We start from the raw sequence: 19766 nt of genomic DNA on the forward strand, positions 1-19766 counted from the left end.
AAGGAACCTCCATACTGTTTTCCATAGTGGTTGTATCAGTTTACATTCCCACCAGCAGTGCAGGAGGGTTCACTTTCTCCACACCCTTTCCAGCATTTATTGTTTCTAGATTTTTTGACAGTAGCCATTCTGACTGGCGTGAGGTGATACCTCATTGTAGTTTTGATTTGCATTTCTCTAATAATTAGTGATGTTGAGCATCTTTTCATGTGCCTCTTGGCCATCTGTATGTCTTCCTTGGTGAAATGTCTATTTAGGTCTTCTGCTCATTGTTTAATTGGATTGTTTGTTTTTTTATATTGGGCTCCATGAGCTGTTTGTATATTTTGGAGATTAATCCTTTGTCTGTTGTTTCATTTGCAAATATTTTCTCCCATTCTGAGAGTTGTCTTTTTAATTTGCTCCTTTGTTACTTAATTCTAATGTAGATACATCAAGAAATCTGGAATTTCATGAAATACATAGCACAGGGAATGAGCCACCTTTGCTGATTATGATTGGCTACAGTGATGGAATGCAGGTCTGGAGCATCCCTGTAAGTATGAAGATGGTTGAATGCCTGAAATATAGTACTTTTCAGCATGCTAGCTGGTGTGAAACCTGGCGATATTTTCTCTAAGGTCTCATCCATTTATTTTGCAAGCAATGGCTAAGAGACTGCTGCGTGTGGAACCCCATACTAGGCCCAACGGCTAAGTGGAAAATGGGAAATGAAAAATGTTGTAAATGATTTGTAAAGTGGGCCAGCAATTGTGGGAATCACTTTACATGGAAGATCTAATTTCTTATCATAGTAACTCTACCTAGTTGGTGTTATTATTATCTTTTCCTGCATTTTTACAAAAGAGTAAAGAGGCTTACAGAAGGCTTTTAAAAAAAATAGTGATCATTTTAAAAAAATGTTTTGAATCAGTTAAAACATTCACATGGTACAAAATTCAGGAGGTATAAGTGGGTAACAAAACTCCCTACCACTCCTGTCCCTAATTTCCCTTATCTTGAGCAGTTTCTAGTTTTCTAGGATTTCTAGTTATCTTTCTTTTCCTTATAGCTATATTTTATGCTAATAAAAACATATATACATATAATTCTCCCATCCTGCCCTTCCTTAACAGAAGGGAACATATTATACAACTCAGTCTGTACATTTCTGTTTTTTACTTATCAGAGAGCTTCTCTATAGAATTTATAACTGCTTATAATTCTGTTTTTTGGATTTTCCTCAATTTACGTAACTTGTTTCCTATTATTGGAAAAACTTAAATTTCCCCCCCCCCCGACCCCCTTTCTGGTATTAGAAACAATGATGTAATACATGAATTTGAACAAAGGTTATTTTGTGTCTGTGTATCTATATAGGATAAGTCATAATTTTAATAAATGTTTTAAATTGCCAAATACTATTCCCAGTTTCCCTCTTCAATCCTACATGTTCCTCTTTGGGATGACCAAAATTAAAATGTACTAAAAGAGGAAGAGGCTTGCTTGGATCACAGCTCAGTGAAGTGTAGTAGGGACTGCATACTTTGGCGTGTACCTAGTTATATTCTGCTCTTTGGCATGGACTAGATATCCTGTCTCTCCTGTACATTTTGGGGTGGGGGGGAGTTGGAGGGTGGACCCTTTATTGTGTGTTTTTTTTTTGCAGTTGGAGGCCTGGAGCAAATAGAATTTTAATTTGTGCCTTTAATAGATGCATTTACCACATTGTTTGAAGCCTCTTGTTAGTGGGTGGTTCAGCTAGAATTTTCTTCCCTTTCTGTTTGATTCTTTTGCATATTATGGATACTTCTTAAAGGATTTATAAGCAAACATATATTACCTCAAATTTAATGAAATTCAGGATGTTCCTGAGTGCAGAATTTGGCTAAAGGATTATTAAGTAATGAATACATTGAACTGCATAATTCTTTAATATTCTAAGTAAAAATATTGTTTATTCTTTGTTAAATCACTTATAATGAACTTTGGTCTTCCATCTAATCTTATAATAATTATATATCATGTTATTAGGTATTTAGGATTTCAGGTTTTATATTTCTTACTTTTAAAGATTGGCTTTATTTTGCAGAGATAGAAGAATCCTGTTGGTATGTCATGGAATGAGTGTCCTCGTTTTTTTGCCTTTGGGGATACGTAGTTGACGTTTTTTCAAGGCCCTGCAATGTTGTTTGTAATTTAAGTATCACGCCAAAGGCATAGACAAAGGACTTAAAACGTGGCAGTCTTTGCTTGCTTGCTTTTTCCTACCGAGAGAAATATTTCTAGGTTGTCTTCAAGAGGAGAGGATTTTGTAAATATAACTTTTTCTTATTAATAGAGACTACATTTTGATTCTTTACACTGTTGACAGACTTCAAGGCAAAGAGGAAGCTAGAGCTTTAACAAGGTTGGGCCTTGTGGGATTAGGGATGTTGACTGGATTGAGCACATTTCTTTGGTGGTACTCAGGTTACCCACTTGCTTTGGTTATAATTAGAGGTATCACTTTTATTTTTATTTTTATTTTTTTGTGGTATGCGGGCCTCCCTCTGCTGCGGCCTCTCCCGTTGCGGAGCACAGGCTCCGGACGCGCAGGCCCAGCGGCCACGGCTCACGGGCCCAGCCGCTCCGCGGCATGTGGGATCCTCCCAGACTGGGGCGCGAACCCGGTTCCCCTGCATCGGCAGGCGGACGCGCAACCACTGCGCCACCAGGGAAGCCCGAGGTATCACTTTTAATAGTTAATTTGTGTCTGGCTCTGAGTAACTTAAAGGTCTTATGAGGAAATTACTTCTTTACAGTAATTCTTTTGCCCAGATTGTATTTTGAGAGATTTAAATAATCTTTTCTTCATGGAATTTTCATTGACTAACAGTTGTTTTTATTTATTTGTTTATTTATTTGGCTGCATTGGGTCTTAGTTGTGGCACGCGGGATCTTCGTTGTGGCATGTGGGATCTTTCATTGTGGCTCACGGTCTTCTCTCTAGTTGTGGTGCGTGAGCTCCAGAGCGTGCAGGCTTAGTTGCCCCGTGGCATGTGGGATCTTAGTTCCCCGACTAAGGATCAAACCTGAGTCCCCTGCATTGGAAGGTGGATTCTTAACCACTGGACCCCCAGGGAAGTCCCTGACAGTTGTTTACTGTTGTAGTAGTATAGCCCCGTGAGGACTGGTTCAGGAATTAGAAGGCAGTTTGGAAAAATAAGCTCCTTCTGTTGCACTGATTGAGCTCTTACTATGTTCAGAGAACTTTATATACACATTATCTCATCTGTTGTATACTGTGAGGGAGAAGTTATCCTATTTTACAGGTGGTAAGGTCACACTACTTATAAGAGGTGGAATTGGAATTCAAACCCAGTTCTGACTTCAGATTCAAAGCCCATGATCTAAGAGCTCTATTTCCCCTATGTGATAGCAGAAGATACGCCATGCAAGTAGTATGGCACCTTAGTTTTAGTTTTCATTATAATAGGTTACGAAGTACCTTCATATATTCATCTTTTATAGACTAGTGTGACTGTTACCCATTACTCTAACTAAACCCTTCTGACCCATTACTCTAACTAAACCCTTCTGAAACTTGTTTATCACTAGTCAGTTATTCAGTAATCATTTAAGTGTTACCATGTGCTAGACACTGGGGAGCTTATGTTGGTCAACCTAGAAATAATCCAGGCTCTTAGGGATCTTCGCAGACCATAAATTGTATTTGCTTTTCAGTAAGTGCGGGTGGGCAGAAATCAAACCCTGTCCAAACTATCGCTCAGTTTTTTCTTCAACTTTGTGCACAGGGTTCCCTTCTGTTGATTTTATGTAACTGTCCCACCTATGAGTCTCAGATTAAGAAAATAAACATCCTGGCTAAACATGTAAAAAAATTGTCTATTTATGTAAGTGCACAAACCTGAACAAGGCTTAGATGATATCTAGGAATATAGTTAAGTGGAGTTAGCTCAGAAGCAGAACTGTGCAGAAGTAATTTCTCTGCTGCCCAGTCACTACCATTTTGTATGTGAGATGGCTGCAGGAAAACACCAGCTTTCATAGTTTTCCCAAGCTGTCAGGCCCCTTCTTTTAACACATCTGATGCAACATAAGAAAGAATGATTATTTGTGATGTTGATATTCTGGATAAATAGGCCCTTTTCCCACCTGTGCCTAACAGTGACTTTGCCTCTTTTTGGTAATGTAAATATAGGCTCTCTTGCTTAAAATTCTTAATTAAAAAAAAAATCAAAGTTATACATGTGCATGGACTAAAGACCGAATAATTTTATGGGAGTCATATGAAAAAAACAGTAATTGTATATTCTTCCTTACTTAACTCCTATAGTTCTTTTAGCTCTTGTTATCTTTGCATTTATTTCAGTTATTTTATTTTATTTATTAAAAAAAATATTTAATTATTTATTTGGCTGTGCCAGGTCTTAGTTGCAGCACACGGGATCTTCGCTGCCACATGCAGGATCTTTAGTTGCGGCATGTGGGCTCTTAGTTGCAGCATGCGGGATCTAGTTCCCAGACCAGGGATCGAACCTGGGCCCCCTGCATTGGGAGTGAGGAATTTTAACCACTGGACCACCAGGGAAGTCCCTGGTGGGGACTTCAGTTATTTTAAAATATCTTGCTTACATTCTTTTTTTTTTTTTTAAACATCTTTATTGGAGTATAATTCCTTTACAATGGTGTGTTAGTTTCTGCTGTATAACAAAGTGAATCAGCTATATATAAACATATATCCCCATATCTCTTCCCTCTTGCGTCTTCCTCCCACCCTCTCTTGCTTACGCTCTTGATTTTTTTTTTCGGCCAGTTTTACACATAGATTGACTTGGTGCCATGAACTGTGAGAATGTAAAAATTGTTCATTTATTCATTACAATTCTTGGATAAAGTATGTATTTTGAGCAAAATAGACATGGCCTTTGCTCAAATGGAGCTAGTAGGAGAAATGGATTTAAATAAAAATGAATTAATAGACAAATTGTAATATGAAGAAAATAATAAGAGATTATAATAAGGAAGCGGCATAAAAGTTAATTAAGATTTAGCCACAGTAAGATTGGAACAGCAAGTAGTGAAGTTCAGAGGCTCTGAGGTGGAAATGTTGTTTTCTCTATAGTGGGACATTGATTTAGATTTCTTAAGTTTTTTTCTCCTTAAAGAATATTGAGGTAAATATCTTTATGATCATGTAATTTGGAGAGATCAGTAAAAGTAAATATACTAAAACTCTTGATAGATTTACCAAATTACATTCTTGTAAAGCCATGCCATTTATACTTGCCTCATTCATTTATTAATTCATTCACTCAGCAAAGATTTATTGATTGCCTTTGATATGCCAGACCCTGTTCAAGGTGCTGGGAAAACAACAATGAGCAAAACAAAACCATTATTCTTATGGAATTTCCATTCTAGGTAGGTGGGTTGGAGGGTGGGGAAGAGGATAATAAACATGTACCATGCTTTGATAGTAAACAAGTTACCAAGTGTTAAGGTGTGGTGGTTGATATTGTTGTGGGTTGCTATATTATATGAGGTGATCTTGGAAAGCCTCTCTCAAAGACCCTCTGAGCAGAAGTGTGGAGGAGTGATATTTATGGGTATTTGAAGGAGGGGCATTCAAAGGCAGTACTCTCTTATAGGATTATGTTGTTGTTATTTTTAAAATTTTGTTTATTTTTGGGTCTTTGTTGCCATGCGTGGGCTTTCTCTAGTTGCGGCGAGCGGGGGCTACTCTTCGTTGCGGTGTGTGGGCTTCTCATTGCGGTGGCTTCTTTTGTTGCGGAGCACGGGCTCTAGGGTGCGTGGGCTCAGTAGTTGTGGCACACGGGCTTCAGTAGTTGTGGCTCACGGGCTCTAGAGCTCAGGCTCAGTAGTTGTGGCACACGGGCTTAGTTGCTTCATGGCCTGTGGGATCTTCCCGGACCAGGGCTTGAACCCGTGTTCCCTGCATTGGCAGGCGGATTCTTAACCACTGAGCCACCAGGGAAGTCTGGATTATGTTTCCTATATTTAAGAATAGCAAGGAGGCAATTTGGTGGAGCTCAGTGGGCAGGTGAAGAATGCTAGATGGTGTTTCAGAGGTGGTGGTGGGCTAGAGCTTTGTCAGGTAAAGCTTACAAAATGAGCTTTGTACCATTGGAAGAACTTCAGAAGTTTCGCAAGGAAAACACCTATGCCCATCACCTAGATTATACCATGAAAATTTTTACTATACTTACTTTGTCTCCACCTGTAGATCTTACTGGATGCATTTCAAAGTGAATTGCAAACATCAGCATACTTTCCCCTAACTACTTTTGCATTAACTAAAGTTCAATATTTGATTAGTTTTTTATTGTAAAATTTACACACAATTAAATATACAAATCTTAATATGTAAATTTCCTGAACTTTGACAGATGCATGGCAACCCAAATCTCTGTCAAGATATACAGTAGATCTTGATTATCACTCAAGACATTTCCTTCATGCCTATTCTCAATTTTTCCTCCATCCCATCCATGAAACAACCTCTGTTATTTTTTTTTCCATCATAGATTAGTTTTGCCCGTTTTAGAACTTTCTGTACTATTATACAGTGTGGACTCTTTTTGTGTAAGGCTCCTTTCACTCAGCATAATGTTTGTGAGATTCACTCTTGTTGATTGTCCCTTTTAATTGCTGAATAGTGTTCTAATATATGAATATACCATAGTTTATCCCTTCTCTTAATGAGGGATAGCTGGCCTATTAATAGCTTTTGCCTGTTATGAATGAAGCTGCTGTGAAGATTCTTCTGTAAGTCTTTTTGAAAACATATGCATTTATTTCTCTTAGGTAAATATCTACAAGTGGAATTGTTGCTTCATAGGGTAGGAATATAGTTAGTTTTATAACAGACTTCCAAACCTTTTTTCCAAAGTAGTTGTATCGTTTTACATTTCCCCCAACAGTGTATGAGTTGTACTATATCCTTGCCAACATTTGGTGTTGTGTCCATCATTTTAATTTTTTTTTTTTTAGTTGCGGCATGCGAACTCTTAGTTGTGACATGTGGGATCTAGTTCCCTGACCAAGGATTGAACCTGAGCCCCCTGCATTGGGAGCGTGGAGTCTTAGCCACTGGACCACCAGGGAAGTCCCATCTTTTTAATTTTAGCCATTCTGGTGGGTGATACCTTGCGGTTTTAGTTAGCATTTCCTTGATGACTAATAATGTTGAATGCTTTTTCATATATTTGTTGGCCATTTGAATATCTCTTAGGGATTATCTGTACAGTTTTTTTGCCTGTTAAAAAAATTGAGTTGTAGAAGCCAATGGAGAACTTTGAACAGAGGTAGACAGTGATGCCTCTTATAAAAATAGGGTGTGACAGCTACTGAGCCCACACGCCACAACTACTGAAGCCCGTGCGCCTAGAGCCTGTGCTCTGCAACAAGAAAAGCCACCGCAGTGGGGAGACTGCACACCACAACAAAGAGTAGGCCCCACTCGCTGCAACTAGAGGAAGCAACAAAGACCCAACGCAGCCAAAAATAAATAAATAAAATTAATAAATTTATTAAAAAAATAGGGAGTGTTAAGGAGCAGATTTGGGTGGAAAGACGGTGAGTTTGTGGACTATGGCCTGTTGCTGGTCTATGAACTGTTGATAGTCAGTGAAATGTTTGTTACTGTTTGCAACAAGATAAGTACAGAAGTTGAGAGTAAGCTTTTGGAAACCTATAGCTGTTTGCCAGTTGCGCATCATCCAAACCTGTGTTTGTCATTTACAGACGTATCTGTTTGTGCCAGAATGGAAATTAAAAAAAAAAAAAGTAATTGAGCCTTCATAACATGGTTTGACAAGCAGTATCAGCGGGCAGCCAGTTGGAGGAGGAGTTGTTCATGACAATGAGTGTGTTTTAGACATTGTGCCGTCATATATTATTTCATTTAGCACAAGTAACATCTCTATGATCATTAATATTCATTTTAGTGGTTGTAAGCTCTCCGTGGACATGCAATGAGATATAGAAGTTTCAGAGAGGAGATTTGACTTGCAGGATGAGGATTTGGATTTATTAATTTTTCAGCCAGTACGAATTCATTAAGAATCTTTTGAGTAACAGAGATACATTCCAAAATCCATATTTAATAAAGGTTGGTTTTTCAGTGGCTTTGGAATGAATAGAGAGTAAAGAAGAAAAGAAAAGGCTATGAGGCCAGTTAGGAGTCGATTTCACTTCCCTGGTGGCACAGTGGTTAAGAATTCGCCTGCCAATGCAGGGGATACGGGTTTGAGCCCTGGTCCAGGAAGATCCCACATGCCGTGGAGCAACTAAGGCCATTGATGGTTGTCGCTGTTCCTGTTGTTGGATGCGGGCACGGAGCCCGAGCCCCACAAGTCCCAGCTGTCTGAGCTCCTCTTGTCGGCTGGGGCCTGTCAGTTTCATATTGTCTACTTGGGAGATGTTGAGAGCCTGAACTGAGTTAGTTGTATTGGTAACTGATAAAACATTTAGAAGAGAAGAATCAAAGATGTTTCCAAGATCTTGATTTGGGGCTGGTGCTGCCTGGTATGTAAGATTGGGCATAGTTTTAGAAGAAATAGAATTTGATTATTAGAATTAGACTTACATTATGTTGAAAATTTTATAAGGCAAAATTGCACTGTATAGTTTAAATAATAAAGTGTTGCCATTAACAATTTTCAAGATAGTAAGTACCTTTGTAAAAAGTCCTGAAATTTTTCCATACTTTTTTGCTGTTAAATGACTACTTAGCTTTCTCATCCTCTTTTGAAATGCTTAATATCTTAAACAAATCTTGAAAATGTATTCATTACAGCACCTAGAAGGTGAGAGTTGCATTGTATGAAACAGTATATTTTTAGGTTCAATAAGTTAAGATTTGAAGTGTTTTCTTGGAGCTTTTGAATATACTGCAAAGAAATAACACTAGGTGTCGCTAACACATTGAGCTAAGAAAAGGATAGCTGTTCCCTTGAAAGATTTGCCCTAAAACTTTTAGTGTAGCTTTTACACTTTTTGTGTTGCCTTTACACAAAAAACTTTAGAGAAAACATGCAAGGACATATTTGAGGTGAATTCCAATTAGTTTATTATTTGTTAGAAGTTGGGTGCCAACAGACCTTGCCATGTCAAGATTGCTAGCCAGGAAACAATTTTTATGGGTTTCATTTGGGAACAATATAAAGTCAGTGATTTGGGTAACTGGCAAGCAGAGAAAGTTTGAATATGGACCCAAATCAAAAAATTGCCTTTGTTGAGAGTAGTCTTATTTTTTTTGGTCCAGTGTCTTATTACTGGAAAGAGAAGTAATTGATGGCTCTTTTGTCACCTGGCAATGAAAGATCTTTGGGTGTCATGGAGTGAATAGAAGCAGAAATGAAGAATAATATTGAAGTAACTTGTGGAATCCATATTAGTAGAGGAAAATTTTTTTGTAGTGTATGTTTCTTAAGGTGTCACTTTAGAGAAGTCTTGTATCTGAAGTTTAGTCTTTCCAATGTTTAAATAGTGGCTTTATGTGACTTTTGTTCATTTGAAAAGTGAATTTGAAATTTATTATTATAAATTGGTATTTTTCTTGTTTGAAGTATTTTTGATGTTTTTCCACTCTAAAATGGGAGATATTCTTTGGACACAAGCTGACTTACAAGTGTGTGGAAGACAGCTTTTTCTTTTCTTATAAATGTTACTGTGTATGTTAAATATCATAAAGTGCATAGATCTTAAGTGTGCAGACTGAATTTTTATAAGTGTATAAAAATTCTGGGTACCACTCGGATTAAGACAGAACATTTCCAGCAACTCAGGAGTCTCTCATGCCACTTTCCTGTCAATACTGTCCTCATACCTCCCCGTAACCACTATTCTGACTTCTATCACCAGAGATTAGCTTTTTCTATTCTTGAACTTAAAAAAAGGGGGGGATGGGGGGACATAGATAACCCAATCTATTCTTTTGTGTCTGGCTTCTTTCTATCAACAGCGTGACTATGAGATTCTTTCATGTTATCGTACGTAGAAGTAATTTGTTCTCAATTTTGCTACATACTATCTTATCATGAATACAATGCATTTTATTTTATTTATTTTTAAAATATTTATTTATTTATTTATTTATTTGGCTGTGTCGGGTCTTGGTTGCGGCTTGCAGGCTCTTCGTTGTGGCACTCGGGCTTCTCTCGAGTTGTGGCGCTTGGGCTCCAGAGCACGTGGGCTCAGTAGTTGAGGTGCGCAGGCCCAGCTGTCCGCCGCATGTAGGATCCTAGTTCCTTGACCAGGGATTGAACCCACGTCCCCTGCGTTGGAGGGCGGACTCCCAACCACCGGACCACCAGGGAAGTCCCATAATGCATTTTTAAAAGTTCGTTATACACCTGATAGACATTTTTGTTGGTTCTACTTTTTGAGCATTATGGATAAAGCTGCTCTGACGTTCTTGTAAGTGTTCCTTGGTGGATATATGCTGCACCCATTTCTCTTGGATATAGACCTAGGGATGGATTTGCTGTGTCATAGTGTAGGTGTATGTTTAACTTTAGTAGATATTGCCAACCAGTTTTCCAAAGTGGTTTTACCAATATGTACTCCTATCAGCAATGTATGAAAGTTTCATTTGCTCCACATTTTCATTAGCTCTTAGTATTGTCAGTCTTACTAATTTTAATCATTTTTTTGTGTATGTGTTGATATCTCATTGTGGGGTTTTAAAGACGCTTTTATTTTGCAATAATTTTAAACTTTCAGAAAATTTTATAACTAGTACAAGGAACTCCTGTTACTCATTACCCAGATTTACCAATGAAGGACATTTTGCCTCTTTTGCTTTATCATTCTCTAATTTTTTTTTTTCTCTGAAAATTTTTTTCTGAACCATTTATAAGTAGGAGAATTTATGCCCCCCCTTTTCCATAAATAATTCAGTATATATTTCCTGGGAATAAGCACATTATCTTTTACAACCATAGCACTATTATCAAAACCAGGACATTTAAATTTGATACAATACTATTTTGTAATCCACAGTCCATTTTCTGGTTTCATCATTTGTCCTAATAGTCTTCTTTATAGGTTTTCTTACATTTTCACTTTCTTAATATTGTCTTTTGATGAAAGAAATCCAGATCAGATTTTAAGTGGTTTACTCTATTCTTGTTTTTTAAATTTTTGGCTGCGTTGGGTCTTCGTTGCTGTGCGTGGGCTTTCTCAGGTTGCGGCGAGCGGGGGATACTCTTCGTTGCGGTGCGCGGGCTTCTCATTACAGCGGCTTCTCTCGTTGTGGAGCACGGACTCTAGACACGCAGGCTTCAGTAGTTGTGGTGTGCGGGCTCAGTAGTTGTGACTCACGGGCTCTAGAGCGCAGGCTCAGTAGTTGTGGCTCACGGGCTTATTTGCTCGGAGGCATGTGGGATCTTCCCCAACCAGGGCTCAAACCCGTGTCCCCTGTATTGGCAGGCAGATTCTTAACCCCTGCACCACCGTGGAAGCCTGGTTTACTCTATTCTTAATGCTTTTTGTATCTTTGTTTACTCTAAGGCCATGAACATATTCTCCTGTGTTTTCTGTTAGAAGGCTGTTGTTATTATCTTTAGGTTTATAATCCTTTTGAAATTTTTGGTGTATGGCATGACATAGGGGTCAAGGCTTTTTTGAATTAAAAAAAGAAAAAAAAAACAACAACTAACTCATTCAGCACCATTTCCTGAAAGGACCATTCTTTCCCCACCAAATATGAGCATGTAATTCTTGCCAGCTCTGTGTTTTTGCTCTTTCTTTTTTGTTTTTTGGTTTCTTTTCAAATTGATTTTTAAAACCTTTTAATTTGGAAATAATTATAGACTCATGGGAAGTTGCAGAATATTAGAGTTCAGGGTACACTTCCCCCAGTGTCCCCCAGAGGTGACATCTTATGTGACCTGTAGTACAATATCAAAACCAGGAAATAGACATTTACATTGATTTTTCAAAAAATTTTGTAGTTTGTCTTTTCCAGTTTTATTTAGATATAATTGACCTACTACATTGTTTTTCTTTTTTTTTTTTCACTGTGCTGAGCAGCATGTGGGATCTTAGTTCCCTGACCAGGGATCGAACCTGTGTCCCCTGCATCGGAAGCACAGAGTCTTAACCACTGGACCATCAGGGAAGTCCCTACATCTACGTTGATTTTTTTTTTTTTTTTTTTTTGCCTCTCACTGCTGTGGCCTCTCCTGTTGCGGAGCATAGGCTCCGGACACGCAGGCTCAGCGGCCATGGCTCACGGGCCCAGCCGCTCCGCGGCATGTGGGATCTTCCTGGACTGGGGCACGAACCTGTGTCCCCTGCATCGGCAGGCGGACTCTCAACCACTGCGCCACCAGGGAAGTCCTGATTTTTTAAAAAAATTTTATTTATTTATTTTTTATACAGCAGGTTCTCATTAGTTATCTATTTTATACATGTTAGTGTGTACATGTCAATCCCAATCTCCCAGTTCATCCCACGCCCCCACATTGATTTTTAACACCATAAATTATGGTCGTTTTGCCCATTTTGAACTTTATCTAGATGGATTCATAGGATATGAACTCGGATTTTCATCTGCAGACACAATGATTAATCTTGAGACTTAAGTCCCATTTTTTTTTTTCGATTGACCACATATGAATATTCTTCAACTCTGGCCTAGGGGTTATTTGCAGCTAGACGGAGTGTGCATTGATCACACGGTTCTCATTTATGCCTTTGCTTTTTATCTTCTTTCTTTATGTGTACATTTCTGGTTTAAAGAGTATTGGTCAGCTTGATGTGAACTATCAGAAGTGATAACAAAATTAATAAATAATTGTTTTAAAAGGCTAATACTATTTTAAATAAGAAATTAACTAAAATTATAATGCATGAAGGTATGCAAATACAAATTATATATGTTTGTGACTCATTCTTGCCATTATTGGCGTTTTGGACCAGATGATTCTTTGTTATGGGGGGCTGTTCTGTATATTCTAGTTACCACATCTGTGACCTCCATCTACTAGATGCCCAAAGCAACTCCCTGAATTGTGACAGTTAAGAACGTCTCCAGACAGTGCCAAACATCCTCTGGTTAAGAACCACAACTCCAGAGAAAATTTTGGTTGAAACTACTGGCTTAGGTACATATAATTTGATGGGAAAAGTTGTTGCGTGTAGTTAAGAATACCAAAGAGTTACTGTGCATATATATGTACACACACACGCCACACACCCACTTTAGTAAGACTTGTTTAAAAATGGAACTGAAATATCTGTATTTTTAAATATTAAAATTATTAAAGTGCTATCCATTATAAACCTGTTCTTTCCCTTAATATTCATTCAAGTTGATTGGCAATAATCAATTGTCTCATTTTTTTCAGATGGGAAGAGTGAGTTAATAGAAAGTATTAGTTTTCTAGGGACCTTAAAAAGAAATGGCACTAGGATTTCTATTTTCTAAATTTTGTTTATATTCAATTTAATGTTTGCATTTGGACATAGGACCAAAGGAATGAAATGGAGAATTTCTGATTTCCTAATTTTTGATTCAATTTACCTGTGAGTTTCAGTATTTTCTGGGAATCTTGATTTTACATTAACAGTTGGGAGAATTCTTCATAAGGCTGTGTAGAACTGTGATCATGTCTAATGGTCTTTGTATCTCTGGTGCCAAGTACATTGTCTGGCAGTTAGTAGGGTGTGTGTGTTTGTATGTGTATTTACATATATATTTACATATGTACGTGTATATGTATGCACATGTATATATGTGTATACATGTTTAATAAATGTGTTTCAGGATTTCAGCCTTTTGCTGGATATTTTCATCAAAGTATGCTAGAGACTCAATATCAGAAAGATCCAAACTAAATTTCATAATCTTTTGCTGTTTGCTCTCATTCCATTCCATTCCCAATCCATCCCTTTTTCCTAAAATCTCCTTTTTTAAATTAATTAACAGAAGTCTCAATTTTTCGTTCAACCATACTGAAACTTTAGGGTCTCTGCCATGTATTAGGAGGTGTAAATGTAACTAAGGGCTGAGCCCTGCCTTGAGGAGGTCATATTTTACTTGTGCACGATGTCACTACATAATTGTAGTCTATGTCAGTGCTTCCCAAATGGGAGTGATTTTGCCCTCAAGGTAACATTTGTCTATGTTTGCAGACATTTTTTATTGTCACTGTTAGGAGCTGCTACTGGCATCTAGGGAATTTTGACCCTTGTGTTGCATAGTAAAGTTTCATAATATTAATATAAATAATGGCAACTATTTAAAAAAATAATCGGAGTGTACCACACACATTATTTTAGGCACATTGCCCATTATTGTCTCATTATCCTGTCAATTTAACTAGTTAGTGTTATTCCTGTTTTACAGATGAAAAAAATGGAAGCTCATATTTAACCAGCTCAGCTTCTTTAATAGATGCCTTAAAAAAGAGACTATTTTTTATTTATTTTAAAAAATAAATTTGTTTATTTATTTTAAAAAATAAATTTGTTTATTTATTTTTGGCTGTGTTGGGTCTTCGTTGCTGTGCGCGGGCTTTCTCTAGTTGTGGCGAGCTGGGGCTACTCTTCATTGTGGTGCACGGGCTTCTCATCGCGGTGGCTTCTCTTGTTGTGGAGCACGGGCTCTAGGTGCGCGGCCTTCAGTAGTTGTGGCTCGCGGGCTCTAGAGTGCAGTCTCAGTAGTTGTGGCGCACGGGCTTAGTTGCTCTGTGGCATGTGGGATCTTCCTGGACCAGGGCTCGAACCCGTGTTCCCTGCATTGACAGGTGGATTCTTAACCACAGCACCACCAGGGAAGTCCCCCAAAAGACTATTTTTTAGAGCAGTTTTAGGTTCATAGTAAAATTGAGCTAAAAGTACGAAGAGTTCCTGTATACCTCCTGCCCCCCCAAACACACAGCCTCCCTGCTATCAGCATTCCACATCAGGAGTGGTGCATTGTTAGAATCGATGAACCTACGCTGACACATCATTATCACTAAGAGTCCATGGTTTACATTAGGGTTTACTTCCAGTGTTGTACATGCTATGGGTTTTGACAGATGTATAGTGACGTGTACCCACCATTATAGTGTTATACAGAATAGTCTCACTGCCCTAAATATCCTGTGTTCTGCCTATGTATGCACTGCTCTAAAAGTCTTGTGGGCACCCTTCTCTGGCAACCACTGGTCTTTTTAATGTCCATGTAGTTTTGCCTTTTCCAGAATGTCATATAGCTGGAATCATACAGTATGTAGCCATTTCAGATTGGCTTCTTTCACCTAGTAATATGCATTTAAGGTTTCCCCATGTCTTTTCACGGCTTGATAGCGCATTTGTTTCTAGTGCTGGGTAATATTCCACTGTCTAGAGGTACCACAGTTTATTTATGACAGACACTTTTAAAAAATTAAGATATACATACTATAAAATGTACACATCTCAAGTCTGTAGTTTGGTGACTGTGTGTGTGTTTTATATATGTTTATATGCAAATAAGTCAAACTACCATTGAGAACAAAATGTAGAACATTTTTCTTACACAGAAAGTTCCCCCGTCACTGTTAGCCCCAAGGTAGTCACTATTCTGACCATAGATTAGCTTTGCCTCATTGAACTTCACATAAGTAGAGGTACACAGTATGTGCTACTTTGTGTCTGTCTTTTGCACTATGTCTTTTTAAAATTCACCCATGTTGTTGCATGTTGCAGTAGTTGTTTTTTAATTTTTATTTATTTTCCTCTTTTTTTGGCTGCGTCGGGTCTTAGTTGCGGCACATGGGATCTTCGTTGAGGCATGCGAGATCTTTTGTTGTGGCGCGCAGTCTCTTCGTTGCGGTGTGCGCGCTTCTCTCTTGTTGTGGCGTGCGTGTTTTCTCTCTCTAGTTGTGACACGTGGGCTCTAGGGTGTGTAGGTGCTATAGTTTGTGGCACGCGGGTGCACCCAATAGTTGTGGCGCGCGGGCTTAGTTGCCCCGCGGCATGTGGGATCTTAGTTCCTGGACCAGGGATCAAACCTGCGTCCCCTGCATTGGAAGGCGGATTCTTTATCACTGGACCACCAGAGAAGTCCCAGTAATGTGTATTTTTAATTTTTTTTCATTACTGGGTTTTATTCCATGGATCGAATGTACCACAGTTTGTTTAGCTCTTCTTTTGATGAACATTTGTGTTTCTGGCTTTTGGCTATAGTAAATAAAGCTCCTATGAACATAATTGTAGATTTATGTACTTTAGGAGTAGAATTGCTGGGTCATAGGTTAGGCATGTATTTAACTTTATTAGAAATTACCTGGAGTTTTCCAAAGGGGTTGTACCATTACACACTTACATCCACAATATCTGAGAGTTCTAGTTGCTCCATTTCCTGTGACCATTGGTGCTGTCAGTCATTTTTTTAAAAAAATAAATTTATTTATTTTATTTATTTATTTTTGGCTGCGTTGGGTCTTCGTTGCTGTGCGTGGGCTTTGTCTAGTTGTGGCGAGCGGGGACTACTCTTTGTTGCAGTGCGAGGCTTCTCATTGCGGTGGCTTCTCTTGTTGCAGAGCACGGGCTTCAGTAGTTGTGGCTCACAGCCTCAGTAGTTGTGGCTCGCGGGCTCTAGAGCGCAAGCTCAGTAGTTGTGGCTCACAGGCTTCGTTGCTCCACAGCATGTGGGATCTTTCCGGACCAGGGCTCGAACCCATGTCCCCTCCATTGGCAGGCAGATTCTTAACCACTGCGCCACCAGGGAAGCCCCTGTCAGTCATTTTTTTTTTTATCATTTTGTCAATATTACAAGTTTGTGTGATATCTGTTTTACAGAAGAAAAAAACCTTAGCCTTCTTTTTGTTATAATCCGTTTCTCTTTGGTTAGATATCTACTGCAAAGCTATCTTCAGTCAACAGATTATATCAGGGTAGGTTTACAATACGAGTATAATATGACAAACTCTTTTAAAAGTGGAAAAAGTCTATAAGCCAAAATTGGTTTATCTGCAGCACTGTTTTCTCTCTTTCCCTTTTCAATTGGACATGTATTCAGCATGAAATAAAATAATGAGTTAAAGGGAATCCAGTTTGTGTGTCTGAGTGATTATGAAGTGTTTATGACAGCTGCTAGGCTGACACTCTCTGTAATGGTGTTACATTGGCTTCTGAACACCTTCCAGTCTGCCTCCAGGCGTGTGTGTCTGTGTAGTCTGAGTGGTTTTACATTAACATCCACCCTGAGTAAGATCTTTTGACTACAGAAGTGTTACTTGCAAATGGAAGATACCATTAGGGCTGCTTCAAAGCTCTGGAATTGTATTTGGATTGGTGATGCTGAAGTAATGGCTCGGGTTTTGAAGTGTAATGTCTAAATCTGCGTTGCATAACCGGAGGAACGTGTGAGTTTAAACTGCTTTTCTTTGATCTTCCTTTCAAAAATCAGGCTGAAGGAGAAAGGTTAAAGTTGCCTTAAAATATTCCTCTCTGTGTGTAAAAATTTGGAAGTATGAAAATATGATTACAAATTCCATTCATTATTTATGTTCTGCGGTTTTCATATTGTTTTTGAAACTTACTTCCTTTTTGCCTCAAGTTTTGTATTTTGAATTTAGTGTCAAGACCAAAATACAGACTCGGTTGCTGTCTGCTTTATGTGGTTAGCAAATATCTGTTCTATAAGTTGTTAGTCCTCACAGATATGCATTTTAGGTGGTTTTTGTGGTTTGCATTTTTTTCTTGATGGCATACAGAGTAGGTTATGGAGATACTGACACTCTGACATTAACTGAATCATTTGTGGTTAGCTAGGCAAAAATAAAACAAAAAGCTTGTCCCCTCCTTCCTCCTACTTTTAGGAGCTTTCAAAAGAATTACTTTTTACCATTAGGAATACTTTCCTCAATGTGTGCTATCTTAAGTTTTTGATATTGTTGGAGCAGAACTGTAGCACATAAAATGACCACCTGGCAGTGACTTGTTCGAGAAAAAAACCCCAAGTTTAAAAACTGTTTTTGAATACAGTATTAATGGGAGATTCTGATGCCTCTTTGATCTGGTCATTTGGGGGGAATATTTTTCTCTGTTTCCTTATGTCTAAAATGAAAATATATCATCAGATTGGCTCACAGGGTGAGAGAGAGCTAGAGAGAGAGCTTGCTTTGTAGTGTGATCATTACTCATGTAGCTACGTGCTGTCCTTCTGTTGCTTAGGAACCAAATACCTTAGTATAAGATGATACTTCCCTCTCCTTCCCCTATCTCTTGTTTTATGTTTTTTAATTTTTACCCTTTCTCTCTAACTAAAAAAATACATACATACATATATATATATATATTTACCTTTTCTCCTTATTTAAAAAAATTATTGTTGGTACTTTGTAAGTTAAAAAAAACTGGCAGGAATTCCCTGGCAGTCCAGTGATAAGCACTCCTCAAGCTTCCACTGCAGGGGGCCCGGGTTCTATCCCTGGTTGGCACAGTGTGCCCAGAAAAAAAAAGAAAGAGAAAAGAACACCAGGGCTTTCCTGGTGGTGCAGTGGTTAAGAATCCGCCTGCCAATGCAGGGGACACGGGTTCAAGCTCTGGTCCGGGAAGATCCCACATGCCACGGAGCAACTAAGCCTTTGTGCCACAACTACTGAGCCTGCACTGTAGAACCCGCAAGCGACAACTACTGAGCCTGTGTGCCACAACTACTGAAGCCCACACGCCTAGAGCCCATGCTCCGCAACAAGAGAAGCCACTGCCTGCGCACCGCAACGAAGAGTAGCCTCCACTCACCTCAACTAGAGAAAGCCCACACGCAGCAATGAAGACCCAACGCAGCCAAAAATAAGATAAATAAAATAAGTAAATTTATTTTAAAAAAAAGAACACCAAAAACTGTCATGAACCAATCTTCGTTTTAAAGAACTTCATCAGTTCAGTTGTGTTGTATGTATGATTACTACATGTGAAACATTTAGCAAAGTGATAACTTATATACTTGTTTATTTAAATAGACCAAGTAAGGTCCTTTTCTTACTTTAGGAACTGAATCATTTAGTGTAAAATGTTATCGGCTCTTCATTCCTCCCATCTCTATATATTTTTACCTCTTATCCCTATTTTGGGTGGGGTGGGTATCAAGGAAGGTTAAAATTTGTTTGTGGAATTTTCACATTTTTCATATATATGAAAATAAACACTAATATACTATTTTTAAAGCAGTTTTACGTTTACATAAAAGTTGAGCAGAAAGTACAGAGAATTCCCATGTATCCCTCATCCCCCGCATTTTCCCCTGTTAACATCTTGCATTAGTGATGCACCACGTGGCTTACAAGATCTTAGTTCCTGGTCTAGGGATCGAACCTGAGCCCATGGCAGTGAAAGTGCTGAGTCCTAACCACTGGACCACCAGGGAATTCCTGAGGTACATTTGTTAAAATTGATGGACCAGTATTGACACATTATTAACCAAAGTCCATAGTTTACATTTTTCTCCTTAATGAAAAAGTTTTATTTGTTATTACTTTTTAACTTGAAAACTAATGAAGCACTGTTCTTATTAAGGACTTCATTTCAATTGTGTCTATGTGGCTGGTACATGTGAGACAATTAGAATAGATTGATAATTCTACATTTGTTTATTTAAATGGACAGTTCTTACATCTCTCTTGGTAAGAAAACCTGTTGCAGGTAAAAACATTACATTAACTCAGAAAGGTTGTACTGAGCGTGGGATATTTGCCGGCGAGAGTGGCGACTGCCTTGATCTTGAGCGGGCGTGTGAAGACCAGTGTGATAAAACCTGCTGCCCAGATGAGGTGCCG

General features: G+C 38.5%; 1 protein-coding gene and 1 non-coding gene across 16 annotated transcripts in view; one reads left to right on the plus strand and one right to left on the minus strand.

The window, feature by feature from the left end:
- BCAS3 (BCAS3 microtubule associated cell migration factor) overlaps window positions 1–19766 on the plus strand; it is a 576467-nt gene that overhangs the window by 19797 nt on the left and 536904 nt on the right. For all 15 annotated transcript variants that reach the window (XM_055090058.1, XM_055090057.1, XM_028498857.2 and 12 more), the window contains exon 5: window positions 429–535. In XM_055090058.1, the coding sequence (XP_054946033.1) occupies window positions 429–535 (107 nt within the window). The remainder of the gene's footprint in view (window positions 1–428; window positions 536–19766) is intronic.
- On the minus strand, window positions 12058–12130 carry TRNAG-UCC (transfer RNA glycine (anticodon UCC)). The gene has a single exon. It is a non-coding gene; the product is annotated as a tRNA-Gly (tRNA).

The sequence above is a fragment of the Physeter macrocephalus genome, chromosome 14 (assembly GCF_002837175.3).
Source record: "Physeter macrocephalus isolate SW-GA chromosome 14, ASM283717v5, whole genome shotgun sequence".
NCBI lineage: Eukaryota > Metazoa > Chordata > Mammalia > Artiodactyla > Physeteridae > Physeter > Physeter macrocephalus.